Source organism: Chiloscyllium plagiosum, chromosome 11 (genome assembly GCF_004010195.1).
Source record: "Chiloscyllium plagiosum isolate BGI_BamShark_2017 chromosome 11, ASM401019v2, whole genome shotgun sequence".
Lineage (NCBI taxonomy): Eukaryota > Metazoa > Chordata > Chondrichthyes > Orectolobiformes > Hemiscylliidae > Chiloscyllium > Chiloscyllium plagiosum.
This window is the reverse complement of record NC_057720.1, coordinates 24,354,027-24,368,821: the sequence shown is the minus strand read 5'-3', so window position 1 is coordinate 24,368,821 and position 14,795 is coordinate 24,354,027. Positions and strand designations below refer to the sequence as shown.

At 39.3% G+C, this 14,795-nt stretch overlaps 1 protein-coding gene across 1 annotated transcript in view; it reads right to left on the bottom strand.

Moving 5' to 3' along the window:
• zgc:163022 (putative ferric-chelate reductase 1) overlaps positions 1-14,795 on the bottom strand; it is a 61,000-nt gene that overhangs the window by 31,410 nt on the left and 14,795 nt on the right. The window contains exons 4-9 of the mRNA XM_043698896.1: positions 13,544-13,698; positions 9,349-9,437; positions 6,967-7,096; positions 5,574-5,759; positions 4,427-4,528; positions 3,114-3,255 (exon numbers count right to left, since the gene is read on the bottom strand). Coding sequence (XP_043554831.1) covers positions 3,114-3,255; positions 4,427-4,528; positions 5,574-5,759; positions 6,967-7,096; positions 9,349-9,437; positions 13,544-13,698 — 804 coding nt within the window. The remainder of the gene's footprint in view (positions 1-3,113; positions 3,256-4,426; positions 4,529-5,573; positions 5,760-6,966; positions 7,097-9,348; positions 9,438-13,543; positions 13,699-14,795) is intronic.

The following is a 14,795-nucleotide window of genomic DNA, read 5'->3' as shown; positions in this document are numbered from 1 at the left end:
ACCTTGCTTCCTTCTTTTAACAATCCACCTCCTTGTGACCATTTTGATTTGGTTCCATTTCTTTCTGTTCCAATGTAACCAGTCCATTCTTAGGAATAGCTTTAATATACTATCCTTTCAGTCACCTCAAAAGTAATTCAAGTTGCCAACTTTGATCTCCACAACTACATTTATGTTTTCTATTGGCATTGGGAATGTTGATAACACTGAACTCGGCTTCTCTAATACTCGCATCATCAGTGTTGTCAATTAGCTTCTCCATTATCAAGCTGTGGATGAATATAACTTTCTTGAACTGAACATTATCAAGACTGAATTCTTGCAGATTAATTCTTATCAAAAGTTTCTTGACTCATTCCCAGTTACTTGCTTAGCCAGTACATCACTCAGTTTCTCATTTGACTTGACTTTTGAATGACATTCCCTCCATTTCTACCTTCCCCCATGAAGTATTCCTAGTCTTTGCTTTATCATTCACTCCACTGCAGAATATTATCTTTGTCTCCTGACTTAATCCAGCCACCTCTTCACTGGCATCCCATTCTATATAAATTCCAGCTGGATCTAAGCTTTACTGCTCAGATCAAGTTCACCACTATGTTTTTGTCCACCATTACACTGGTATGTTCCTTTAGCTTTATTATACCGCTTTACAGATTCCTCCATGTCTGGTAACACCTGACTTCAGGAATGACTTCCAGCTTTTTATCCTACCTTGTTCCTTTGATCTTAATTATCGGTGCATCTTTTCTCTGGAACTTCTTCCTTTTATTGCTCATTTTCTACATTTAAAGGTTTTTCAAAATTTACATTTCCAAGCCTGAAGAGTACCTAACTGATTTACATATCATTGTTAAGTGTGGATTTTAATTGTGTAGAATCTTGGGATGTTAGGGAGACAGCAAAAGAGAGAAAGATACAAAGGGAGACAGAAAGAGAAACAAGAGAGAAAAAAAAGAGGGAAGAGAAAATTTGCATACTGCTGTATTTTTCACAGCATCAGTCCACTTGAAGATATTGTCAAGTGTAGTCATTAGTATAGTATAAGAAATGGAGTAGGCAATCTGCGCATGGGACTGCGTGGGCATCAAAGAGTATTGGAAGTAGGTAGGAAAATGGAGTGGAGGCTAAAACTATATGAGCCATAAACATATAAAATGGGGAGCAGGCTTGAAGGGATCATGTGGCACATTTCTTCTACTAACTCATATGCTGGTGTGCATGTAATAATAACTAGATAATCTGTTTTAGTGATGTTTATTGAGTACAATCCATGAATATCTCTCTTGCTCTTCTTCAAAATAGACCCTAGGGTCTCATAGAACATAAAGACAAAAGAAATAAGAGTCAAAGTAGGCTGTTCAGCCTTGAGAGTTTGCTCCATCTTTCGATAAGGTCCAGATGAGCTTTCATATCAGCCCCATCTTTTCACAGTATTCCCATATCCTTCAGTACACAATGTGTGATTAGGTTCAGACTGAAATATACATAATAGTGTCTGAAGTGCTGAGTCCACCCAACTGAAACAATGCAGTTTAACCTCTCATCTGAAAAGTTTGATAGGGTTCCTGTAGAGTATCAGTCTTGTTTTTTGTGTTCAAGCTTCTGGGCGAAACTTGAATTCATTACATTCAGACTCAAAAAGGTGAGACAGTGCAACTGACTGAGGTACATCAGATGTTGCATTTACATTTGCATAGCTACCAATAGCAAAATATTTATGGTTTTCATTTTCATTTGGTATGAACGATAATGTGCAACTTGGTTTATAAAGAGATTTGGTGAAAATGTAATTGACCCATTCATACTGCATTGTTATGCTGTCCTCTTCCCTCCACTCAAGTTGAATAACCTTCAGCAAAAGAATTCACAAAAACATAGACCAGTCATTACCAACAGCAGATTAGAAATATGCATATTAATATTGGGCACTGTAGTGAAGTGAGGTGTTTGCCATTGATATCAAAGAAGTCCGCTCAGGGAAATTGATTGATATCTGTTGAGTGGATTTTGCCTTTCATTATAGTAGACTGAATCGAATGTTAACTCAAAAAGAGATCCAGGTATCTAGCAACAGTGATGACAGCCTGTCACATTAATGTCCTCTCACAGATAGAAAGATGGAAAACAAAATGCTCTGAATTTTTTTTCTTTATTTAAAATTTGACAGTGTGAAGTAAATGAACAGTTATAGAATGAACAAGTTTTAGAATGAACATAGAAACTGAAATCTCAGAAATTTGAAAAAGCAAGAAGTGGATATAAAATGGAAATTCTCCGGGCCAGAGACATTTCTCAGCAGTATTTACGAATTTATTAAGCTGTTCAAAACCCATGGTATTTCAAACAAGATTGTAAAAAATGTTATGATTTGGAGATGCCGGTGCTGGACTGGCGTGTATAAAGTTAAAAATCACACAACACCAGGTTATAGTCCAACAGGTTTAATTGGAAGCACGAGCTTTTGGAGTGATGCTCCTTAATCAGGATGAAGGAGCGTCGCTCCGAAAGCTAGTGCTTCCAATTAAACCTGTTGGACTGTAACCTGGTGTTGTCTGATTTTTAAACTTTGTAAAAAATTTAGGTCTTATCAGTTCAAAGAATTATATTTGATTTGCAGTTTGCTGGGTTTCAATAGCACATCCAATGGAATGCATTGAATCCATCACAACAATTTCTGAACTCTCATGTTTAACTGCGTGTGTGCAAACTCCAGAAGCTTCTGTCAGTTTCAGAGGAGTTACTTCACCAAATGCACATAGTTTTGTCTTCATTCCAAATGAGCCGATACACCAGGCACATTTAACATGTGTTTTCCATACATGCACCAAAACAAATGCTCATAGTATGTCAAGTTAAACTGAAAGATTAATAGTTTCTTTCTACTGTTGAGGAAAAAAAATCAAAACTAAATAAATCCAAACAAAACAAAAATAAATAGAGCTCTGGATGATAAGACCACTGAGGAGTGCCTTGAAGTAAATGAAAGAGTTTTGAGTTTTAACTCAATTACTTATCTAATCTTTAAATAGAACACAATGCATTGGATGCTGTATTGAAAACAAAAGACGTGAAACAGAATTGTTTATTTGGACTCTCATTACAGTACTTACCGCCAGCTGAAGGCCCATACGCAAAGAATAAGTAGTACTGATTGTTGGCAGCTCTTTGTACTGTTGATATATTGTTTCTTGTGACAAATGTGCACTGAATGATTCCATTTTCATTAGCAACATTTATATTGTCCACTTCGCCCTGTATATGAATAATCCATTGGCATCTTAATGTTAATGAACAAACATTATGGGCACAATTTTCACCATCATATAGAGGCAAGTGCATGTGAAGTGTCATGCCACCAGTGAGCATACAGTCATAGAGTCATAGAGATGTACAGCATGGATCAGACCCTTCGGCGCAACTCGTCCATGCCGACCAGACATCCCAACCCAAACTAGTCCCACCTGCCACCACCCGGCCCATATCCCTCCAAACTCTTGCTAACATCATCCCACTCCAAGCCATTTTTCCCAGTGATGGAATTGGAAATAAGAGGCTACCACAGATCTACAATCAGTGGTAAACAATTAAGGTAAATAAATGGTCTATTAAAGTCAATTGTCAGAGGCCACACAGCACCAGGACCTCCATTGATAGCCTGAAGTGGTGGCCTGGTAGCAGTAGCCTTTTTCAAATTTCAGTTTTAAAAGTAATTGAGACAATGTTACAAGATGGTGGTGCTCTCTCACACCTGCAATGATTTTTCAACATTTCAGTGAAATATCATTCTTCTTGCCCTCAAACTTTGAGAGCCCTTTGGAAGGCAAGCACACACTGTGGGTATGAAGCAGCCATTTCAGGGAAATCGCTGCTGTGTAATAATGTTGCATAACGTGCAGTTCAGGAACTCATTTCAACATCAGGGCACTTGATCTGAAGAAGTGTCTAGTGTAAATTGTACTGCATGTTGCATGTTAATCCAGATGTCAACAGTGCATTCGAGAGTTCAGGTTTCAGCGCAGTCCCTGATTTGGGACTCAAAGACCACACATTGAAGCCAAAGAGTGAAACCGTTTTCACTAGGCTCTACTGAAGTATATAATGGTGCACAATGATGCCATGCATACAATCTATTTAGAATCAGAGTCATAGAGATGTGCAGCATGGAATCAGACCCTTCAGTTCAGCTCGTCCATGCCGACCAGATATCTCAACCATTTGCCAGCACTTGGCCCATATCCCTCTAAACCCTTCCTATTCACATACCCATCCACACGCACCACCCTGTGTGTGAAAAAGTTGCCTCTTACGTCTCTTTTATATCTTTCCCCTCTCACCCTAAAGCTATGCCCTCCAGTTCTGGACTTCCCCACCCCAGGGAAAAGACTTTGTCTATTTAATTTGTGTACAAGTTAAAGCTTGTTACCAGTGGTTCTGTGCGAGGACGCACTCTTCCTGTGGAATAGGCACGCTGTACTTGTCTATTCCCAGAGACATCCATACCACAAATGTAGATATCATCATTTCCCTAGGTTTAAAAACAGTAGACAATGACAGGATACTTCACACAAAAGAACCTTTATGGAAATTGTCAGGCATGGCATTTTAAGTCATTCAAATATATTATTTTGGTGTTAAATGCACTTGCATAATTGGGAATTTAGTTTATATCAGGCAGCAATCTTGAATTAAGTGAGAAACACATTCATTCTGAAAGATATATAATATTCAATGGATATTAAAAGAGAACATTGCAAGAATACTTTAAACGTTAAAATAAAATAATGTTACCTTTTATTATCTCTCTACCATTTCTTGCACCCCCAGCTCCCAACTCCTATTCTAAGTTAGCTGAAGAGAGAAGAAAAATTATCTAACCATTTGGGGGAAATGACTTGCAGTCACACTGATATTTCAACTCAACTGGAAGATCCACTATCCTGTATTGTTGGTCACATGAATTAATTTTTTTACTTTTTTCTAATATAATTTGGGGGGCATCTCTGTCAGGTATCACAATATTAACTGCATCAAACTACATAGCTCTACCAACCTGGAATATAACTCTTTGACCAAAAATGACTACTTCCTAGACTTGTGTCAAATACATTCTATCTTAAATAAGAATGTAAGAAGTAGGAGTAGGAGTAATCCATCGGGCCCATCAAGCCTGCTCCGCTATTCAATAAGATTGTGGCTGATCTTTTTGTGGACCATTTGAATGGCCCATCCGCTCACCATAACCCTTAATTTTTTTTACTGTTCAAAAATGTATCTATCTTTGCCTTAGAAACATTCAAGGAGATAGCCTCCATTGCTCACTGGGCAGGGCTCTCTACAGATTCACAACCCTTTGGATGAAGATGTTCTTCAACTCAATTCTAAATCCACTGCCCCTTATTTTACGGCTACGCCCCCTCATTCTAGTTTCACCCACCAATGGAAACAGTCTCCCTGCTTCTATCTTATCCATTCCCTTCATAATTGTACAAGTTTCTATATGATTCCCCCCCTCACTGTTCTAAATTCCAATGAATTCTTCCAAATGCAAATCTTCTTCCAACATTTCTTACCATTAGCTGGTCATCTGAAAAACCAATCGAGATATAGCCAGTTGACCTTCCACTCATTTCAAATTGCAAGCCTTGGCTGCCCTTCGGAGTGGATGACATAAAGAAACAGTTTGGATCACTGGCTGGATTGCACTGTGCAGGGTTACTGAAGCAAAATTTGGTGCTGCCACATCCATTACTAGAGATCTGGGTTTAAACAGAAGGAAGGTGGTGGTAAATGACAGTTTTTAGAATATGCACCAGACATCATGCTCTATTCCCTGGCATTAGAATAATTGCTTGCTGACAAGCTGTTTTGGAGTGTTCATTTAGTGACATGTGGGTCCCAGAAATCTATTTTAAAACTACGTATTTTGATGTGTAGATGGGTCAAAAAAGGGGTGAAATCAAAATTACTGTATATCGCAAATCAGAGAAAATTACAAGACAAAGGAAAATGGAGAGCAAATTTGGTTCCAATCTAGAGAAATGTGAAGTTTGTACAGTCAGTAAATGATAATATCTGTAACACAGAAGTAAAGAGCAGAGAAATTTAGACTTGCGGAAACAAGATGTTGGAATGCCATGTTGGAATGAAAAGACTATAAAATGCCAGTGGAGATTGTGTGGACACTGGCTGCACTCAGACTTACTTCAGTTCCCTTACAGAATAGAGGTGATTGGATAACTCTCTTGTCAATCACACTTACAGAAAGGAAGCAGGATTTTTTTTTGTATCTAAATTTGTATGCAACTATCCCCTGCACCCACAGAATTTTGCTTGAGAAACTATCCTCCCTTTATCAGGAGATAATACTGTTTTAGATGTAGAATTTGTTTAAATAGATTCTGTAGACTGTTGGCTTTAGTATGTTGTTTAAATAAACTCTGTGCAGTAAAACAGCTTCCAGTGGGTTCTGCCACAAGTATAAGAAAGAGGATTGGGTGGTGATGGCATTGAATATGAGCTTCCTACACCACTGAAGGCTTTGAGAAGGCACATAATAATAGAACTTTCCATTGGCTAACAAAGTATGTAGAGATAGGATGTGCAAGGAGTTACATTGACTCAGAATTATTGTTAGGACAAATAGGAAAGGTTTGAAGTAATTTTACACAGAGTGTTATTTGGATGTTTAGCTATGAAAATAATGACCACTGTTTGGAAAGGAATTCAGAAAGCAGGTTTGTCAATTTGTGTATAGGGTAACAAAATAGGTTACACAAATCAGCAGATACACAAGCCAAATATGATCCTTCATGAATCCAGTTGTACAGTTCAATCACCTTGGTCCCTTACTGGTGAATGTTTCTACTAAGTGGCTACTAAGAAGAATACATGGCAGTGAATATGCATTAAACGATCATGACTTATCGAATCTGTATTTACATCAAAGTTTGAGGTTATACTGACCCCCTGAGATAGAGTGATGGTGTTCAGAGGAGTGGTCATAGTAGGAGAAGGCACATTGCTGCCAGATCTTTCAATGGTCTGACTTCTGACATCCATCCAAAATGTTGAAAATGATTGCACAAAAGTGGCTCTAAAATACAAAAGGTGTTATGAATAATTAAAAACAAACATTGTTCCTATAACCAGAGTGAGGATTGGAAATGTTGTATCCTGCCAGTTAAAGATACACTCCAAATTAAGGCTTTATAAATGGTCTTAGCAATGGCATTTTTATATGTCTCTTTTTAAAAAGGAGGCAATAGCTAGGATCCTGTGGAGTTTGCATTTTCAATTTCAGTATGGGAGTAGCCAGCCAGATATATTACAGACAGATTAGCCTCAAGTCCATTTACATAAAGGTTCCCAATCTTTCTGCTTTGAACATGAGTCTATCAGAATTGGTAATGGGTCTCCAGAGGGTTGCAACTGGATATTGGTGATGTGTAGTTAAAAGCTACTACTCGCTGTATATAATCAACCTAAACTGTTAGAATCCTGCCAGAAGGAAGGAGGTAAGTTTAAAGGAAATGTGAGAAGTCAGCTTTTTTTTTAAAAAAAAGAGGGTGATAATTGCCTGGAATGAGCTGTTAGAGGAGTTGTAGAGGCAGATACAATACAAATGTCTAAGAGCCATTTTGACTTGATATATGAATAGGCAGGGAATGGAGGCAGATGGACGACACAGAAGCAAGTGTTTTAGTTTAGACAGGCATCTTGTGTTGACACAGTCTTGGTGGGCTCAGGGGCCTATTTCTGTGCTGTACTGTTCATTGAAGAAGAAATCAGGCTGTATTACTGTTTATGAGTGTGGATTAGGGTCAGAGTAATAGGTCAGGGGAGGAATAAGAGTTGCGGGGAGAGAAACAGAAACTAGTAAGGGAGCAAACAGAGGGGGAGACAGGAAAACAGAAAGTGGAAAAGTAGAGAAAGAAGGCAGAAACAAACTAGGGAGCGAGGGAGAGGTACACAAACCCAAACAGGGGAATATAAGACAGGAAGAAAAAAAAATGGGGAGGGACAGGCACATATTGACACAAATTTGGGAAGAGGAGAGAGAGAGAGAAAAGGAAACAATAAACAAGACAGAAAGGCAAAGAGAGATTGAGGTTGTGAAAGGAATAAAAAAACACAAATGAGAGAAGAAAAGGAAGAGATTGGGTGAAAAGTCTCAGAAATGGAGAGTGTGAGAGGGAGTTTGTTGTGTCTGCGATGTGCAGTGTTGTGCAATTTTATTGCTAGGAGACATGCAGCTTTAGGGAAAGAGACAGAAAAAAAAACTAGCCAGAACGGTTCTCTGGAAATCGAACTGTATCTCTTTGAAGTTAGACTTCAGCAGTGGGAAGTTGGAATTCAGCTGATTGAATTAAGCTTGGTTTAGGTTTTATTTCGTATCATTAAAACATTTTAATTGCATGCAAACTTTAGATTCTTGCATCAGCAATTTTGCTGAATCACTGGGGTACTGTCAAAACATCATAGAAATAGTTTTTATAAATGGTGAAATATTTGTTATTTTGCATTCTTTTTATGATTTAGAAATTATCAACTTGCTATGAAAATAATGAACACTTTACTCAATTAGCAAGGAGACAGTGAGTTCTGCAGATGCTGAAGATCAGAGTTGAGAGTGTGTTGCTGGAAAAGCACAGCAGGTCAGGCAGCACCCAAGCAGCAGGAAAATCGATGTTTCGAGCCGGAGCCCTTCATCAGGAACTTTGGTTTTCCTGCTCTTCGGATGCTACCTGACCTGCTGTGCTTTTCCAGCAACACACTCTCACCACTTAATTAGCAGACGAGTCAGCAGCAAGAGCTAAGAATAAGAAACAGAGAGAGTAGGAGAAGGATGGAGAGCTTTTTAAAAGGGTTTGTGCTCTTCCCCGACACTCACTCTCTCTTTCTCCTGATCTCCACTGTTACTGCCTCTAATCAGTTCCTCAATTATTGCTCCCACCACTACCACTCTGCCTCCTTTTCTCATCCTCTGTTGTTGCTGTCTCTGGTCAGGTTTGTATCCTTCTCCTGTACCTGTCTCTCAACAGCTTGCTGAAGTTTGCTTTTGCAAAGTCTTAGTTGTGTTCTCGACTCTTCATTCAAATACACATATAATGTGTCTGTCAATCTGGACAGAGATTTCAGCAGGACATTCATTTTGGAAAGGACAAGAAAACTTATTGGGTGGGAGAAACTGATCTGCTAGAGTTCACCATCAGATCATGAGTGTGATTGTCAGAAGTTGTGAATGAAGGTGGTCAGGGTGCAGGGGGAGAGGTGGTGGTTATTGTGTGGTGAAAATGAAAGATAGCAAATGTAAAAGACAATGATATCATTTACAAAACAAACTACCTGAATTGAATGTTTCCTGTATCCGATGCAATCCAATTGACAATGATCTCTGCTTTATTGCTTGCGGACCTCTGACTTACAGCAGAGCTCTGTGAAGAAAGGTTTGTAGACAAATCCATCAATACCAACCATACAAACAGAAATAGGGCATTTAGTATTTATTCCTCCGTCATTCACAACAAAATTGTGGTGTCTGCAGCATAACTCTTCCATTTGTCTTGGTCCCATATCCCTTGTTATCTTAAATTAACCAAACATTTTCTCACATGTCAAGTTGATATTGGATGTTGCATCAATTACTGTTGGCAAAACAAGTCTTTAAGACTTCGAACCTATTTGTGTGTCACAGTGTTTCCACACATCATTCTTGAAAGACCTTACTGTAAGGTTTAGAATGAGCCTCCCAGTCCTTGACTCCTGACCTCAGTGGAAAAGGATTCTCTCCATCTATGTTTATTTCATCTTAATATCTAGAAAATTTGGATCAATTCACCCTCTAATCTTCTAAATCTCAGGTGGCATGACTCTCGTTGGAATAATTTATCCTTATAATTTGACCTTTGAATCCTGGCAATGAGGTTTTGATGTTGCTGTCGGTGGTTCAAGTTGGAAAATCTCTCAGCTGATAGCCAAGTGCTCAGATGGAGGGATCTCTAATATGGTGTGACAGGTACAGGGTACAGGTGGGCCTAAAACCCCTGGAAGAGGAGCTGAAATGCCCACACAAATGTCTCAGTGTAAAGGCAGGCTGGGTAAAGGGATTAAATAAAAGCAAAATTCTGCAGATGCTGGAAATATGAAACAAACACACACAGAAAAGCTGCTGGAGAATCTCAGTAGGTCTGGCAGCATCAACGATTCATATCAGACTCAAACACTAACTCTCTCTCTTCAGGAATGCTGCTAAATCTGCTGAGTTTCTCCAGCAATCTGTGCGCTTGGTTGAAAGGTTCCTCTCGATTCTCTGATTTCATTCCAGTTATACTGTGACATTTAAGGCCCTCCAGCCGTCACCCCTGACACCATGCCTCCCTCCCACTCACACACTCCTCATTCCAATTCTTGTGCCACCTAACACATGACTCCCTGTAGCCCCCATGCAAACTCATGTCCCCACTGACTCCTTGTAGTCTTCATGCCAACCCATTACTCCATGCAATCTACCCATGGCCCTATTTCCTCCATTTCAACACCCAGTCTCCATCACGTGCAGGATCCATTTTGCAAAGAAACAAAATAATATTCTAAACATTAAATGTGGCCTTCATTATATGAAGTAAATGCTCATTCTTGAAGCTCATTTAAATATTTAAAATCTCAAGTGGCTAATCACTAAGGAAAAGAAGTAAACATTTGTTCACATCACAAAGGCAACTAAACTTTTAATTAATAGCCCCATTAGACTGTCAGTGAAACTGTAAACTCAGAGCTCCTGTTTAGATGAATGTAACTTTTATAATTAGCCAGTCATTCATAAGCAACCAATAGACAATGTCAACAAACAATTAATCAAACGGCTGAGCTGGACAGTCAGCTTTATAAGTCTTTCCACAGACATGCTTAAACAACCAGAGATTTTTAAAAAACCTTTAGATTATGACATTTTAACTGACCTATCAATCTCCTATCAGCCCTATCAAGTGCATTTACTCTGCTCCATAAATTTGTAACCCCAATACCGTGGGTAAAGTTCCTTGTAACAACCAAAATGAGGTTTGTCTGAGCTCAGCACTAAGTTCAAATGGCCCTGCTGATTTTTAGTTTCTCTTACGTGTAAATGACACCTCCACTGCTTTCCCTTACAAAATTGGGATCCGTAGGGAATTGAGAGGGAACTTGGGTCCCAAATACTAGTTTTGAAATTCCAGAGGGTCCTCTTAACCCCGCAAAAATCTGGACCGAGGTCTGGACTTGTCTTGTGACTTCTTCTGAGTCTACTCAACATTCTCTCTAAGACCAATATATCTTTCCAAAAGTGTGCTCCAAAGCACTGCTCACTGTACTTCAGGTGTGCTCTAACCTTAGCATTTTTATGGTTGCAGTACAACTTCTACCCTTTTGCATTGAGACTCTCCACATACAAACATCAGAATTCTTCTTGATAGTTTTCCACTAATTTAAAGATCTATGTATCAGAATCCCAAAGCCTCTTAGGATTTTAATTGCTTCAGTTTTTCACTGTTTAGAAAGTGCATAGTTCTGTTTGTTTTAGATCTGATGTGGGAGACCTGACATTTGGTACTTTTGAAATCTATTTGTTACTATTTTGATCATTCATTCAATGTATTAATTTTTTCTTTAAGTGCTGTGCTTCTCTCTACGTTGCTCACAAAATTTGTCTTTGTGTGAATTGTGAATAGTTGAAGCTTCATTTAAATCCTTGCAGTACACAACTAGCCACATGCTGTCAATTAGATTACCTGACCATTATTCCCCACTCTCTGTCTCTCTGCCCAGCCAATTTCCCAATTAATAATTCGCCCCCTTTTCCATAACTTGAACTTCAGATTAGCTATCATTATAACATCACTTCGATGGTTTCAACCCCTTGTTTAGTCAGATGATAGTATTCTTGTTACACACACACAGTGCCAATGCAAGGGACTCATCCTTACAAGGGACAATAGTCGCTCTTGCCCAGAGAGTCTGCCTTTCGAAGGTTACAATCATATTTTTATACACAAATCCACGTCAATCATATATTGGTTTCTTCTTATTGACCAATTACATATTGATTTTCAAGCCTTGGCAACACAATAGACCAATCATATTCTGCTTTGGTTATGTCTTAAGATAAGGTCTTTTGCCTTAGACTCTTGCCCCAGAGGTTAAATGTAGTTCACAGCTTCCTCTTTGCTTAAAATGAAGCAAATTGTGGTTTGCTACATCTTTATCCGCTCAACACTTAGCTTTTCAAATGAAACAATTTGTGGTCAGTGCTGCTTCACACATATTTGTTTTAACCCTGTCTGTCTTGTTTAAATTGTCTTTGTTTTATTTTAACCCCTTCCACACCGTCCACTCACTACAACCTTGGTGATGGCTGCATCACTTGTGGAGAACCCCATTTCCACCCTCAGAGTGAGGACATGCAAGAACACCTGATCCTTCTCTGGTTATTTGCCCTCTCGTTATACTCTGCCTTGTCCTGCAAAGGAAAGGAAAGTGGTGTTGAGTGGGATGCAATCCACACGGGTGATGTGGTTGGAGAATAGTGAGTTGTGTAAGTTGGGAGATTGGCCGGTGAGTTTTGACACAATGTTATGCGATTGAGGATGAAGTGAAGCACATGCATATTATGAATTATGATTGATAGTAATTGTTGATGCTTGGTGTACAGCATATTGCAGTGTGTGAGGCTAGTGGTGCAGCTCCTGAGACCTGGTATTTGGAGATACATTTCACTCAGATAATTATTCTAAGGTCATTAGACTTTTTGCAGCAGTACACTTAGATTCTCATGATGTGATGACTGACATTGACCACTATAATTTTCTGGTCCAATTCTCTGTTCATCTGAAGGGCCTCCCAATTCCCTATGAATACAGAATTTCACTTTCTGTCTACCTCTTTCACTAAGGCATCCAATGCGGATACCCTTTTTCCCAGTAACTGATTTAATTGCTTCTATTCACATTCTCCTCCCTAACCAGTTTCACTATTTGCTCCGGCATAAAATTTGCATTCTGCCCATGTTGGATGCGATGGTGGTAGTTTTAAAAAAAAACAAGTGTATCTTATAATTCAAAAGTATCTAGTAGTGCAAGTACCTAAGTGCAGTATTGTGTTAGAAATAAATCTGACTGTTCTTCACTGCTGGAAAACACGGACCAGAAAAAAGGGTGACAGTAGCTCAGTGGTTAGCATGCTGCTTCACAGTGCCAGGGACCCAAGTAAAACCCCATCCTGACGTTACCGTCTGTGTGGAGTTTGCACAATCTCCCTGGGTCTGTGCGCTCTGGCTTCCTCCCGCAGTTCAAAGATCTGTAGGTTAAGTGGATTGGCTGTGTTAAATTGCCCCATAGTATCCGGGGGTGTGCAGGCTAGGAGAATTAGACATGGGAAATGCATGGATGGCGTGGGTCTGGATGGAATGCTCTTTGGAGGGTCACTCTGAGCTAAATAGCCGGCTTCTGCACTGTAGGGATTTTTCATTCTATTGTCACCACTTGATTTGTAATTTCTAACAACTTACTCTGTGGGTTGTATCACCAATCGGGCAGTCAAGGAGTTGAGCATCTTCAGGACTTTGAGTGAAGGTGCCAAGTGGTGTTTCTGATGAAGAGTCAGCTGATCGAGCCTCCAGCAGAAATCCTTTGAAGATGATTCCTGGATTGCTCCGCAGCGTCACTTCAAACATGCCAATTTAAGAAAGAGTTTATTTCAAATAAAATACCTCAAACATTTAAAGCAGTTAATATGCAGCTGCAAGAATCATAACTTAGTAAAAAAAACACACACAAATAAATTTCCTAATAAAATTCACAAAAGGCTGTCTTAAACCATGAATATACAAATTACAAACTACCATCAAGCATTTTCAAAAGTTAAAACAAAAGACACAGTCTATTATAAAGCAGGTGTTAAGTGGAACCGTCATTGAATTGGGATCATTGACATTATCACTGGCAGTTTGGTGTTTATCTGTCCCAAACTTACATAAGGTCCGGGCAAAGCTGCAACAGATTTTACGAAAAAAAAGTATTTTGTGGAATGTTTACTCAACATTTTTTCTTATTTGTGGGATGTAAGCATCACTATCGGTACTTATTGTCAATGAGCCACCGATAACTGAGTGGTTGCTAGACCATTTCAGAGGGCAGTTATGAGTCAAACACATGAGAGTGGGTCTGAAGCCACACTTGGGCCAAATGGTGAAGAGCAATAGATTTGCTTCCATGAAAGGCAGCAATGAACTGAATCGAATTTTAAGTGATCTGTGATAACTATTATTATAGAACATAGAACATAGAACATAGAAGAATACAGCGCAGTACAGGCCCTTTGGCCCTCGATGTTGCGCCGATCCAAGCCCACCTAACCTATACTAACCCACTATCCTCCATATACCTATCCAATGCCCGCTTAAATGCCCATAAAGAGGGAGAGTCCACCACTGCTACTGGCAGGGCATTCCATGAACTTACGACTCGCTGAGTGAAGAACCTACCCCTAACTTCAGTCCTATATCTACCTCCCCTTAATTTAAAGCTATGCCCCCTCGTAATAGCTGACTCCATACATGGAAAAAGGTTCTCATGGTCAACCCTATCTAAACCCCTAATCATCAAGTCACCCCTAAACCTTCTTTTCTCCAATGAAAACAACCCCAAGTGCCTCAGCCTTTCCTCATACGAACTTCCTACCATACCAGGCAACATCCTGGTAAACCTCCTCTGCACCCATTCCAGTGCCTCCACATCCTACCTATAGTATGGCGACCAAAA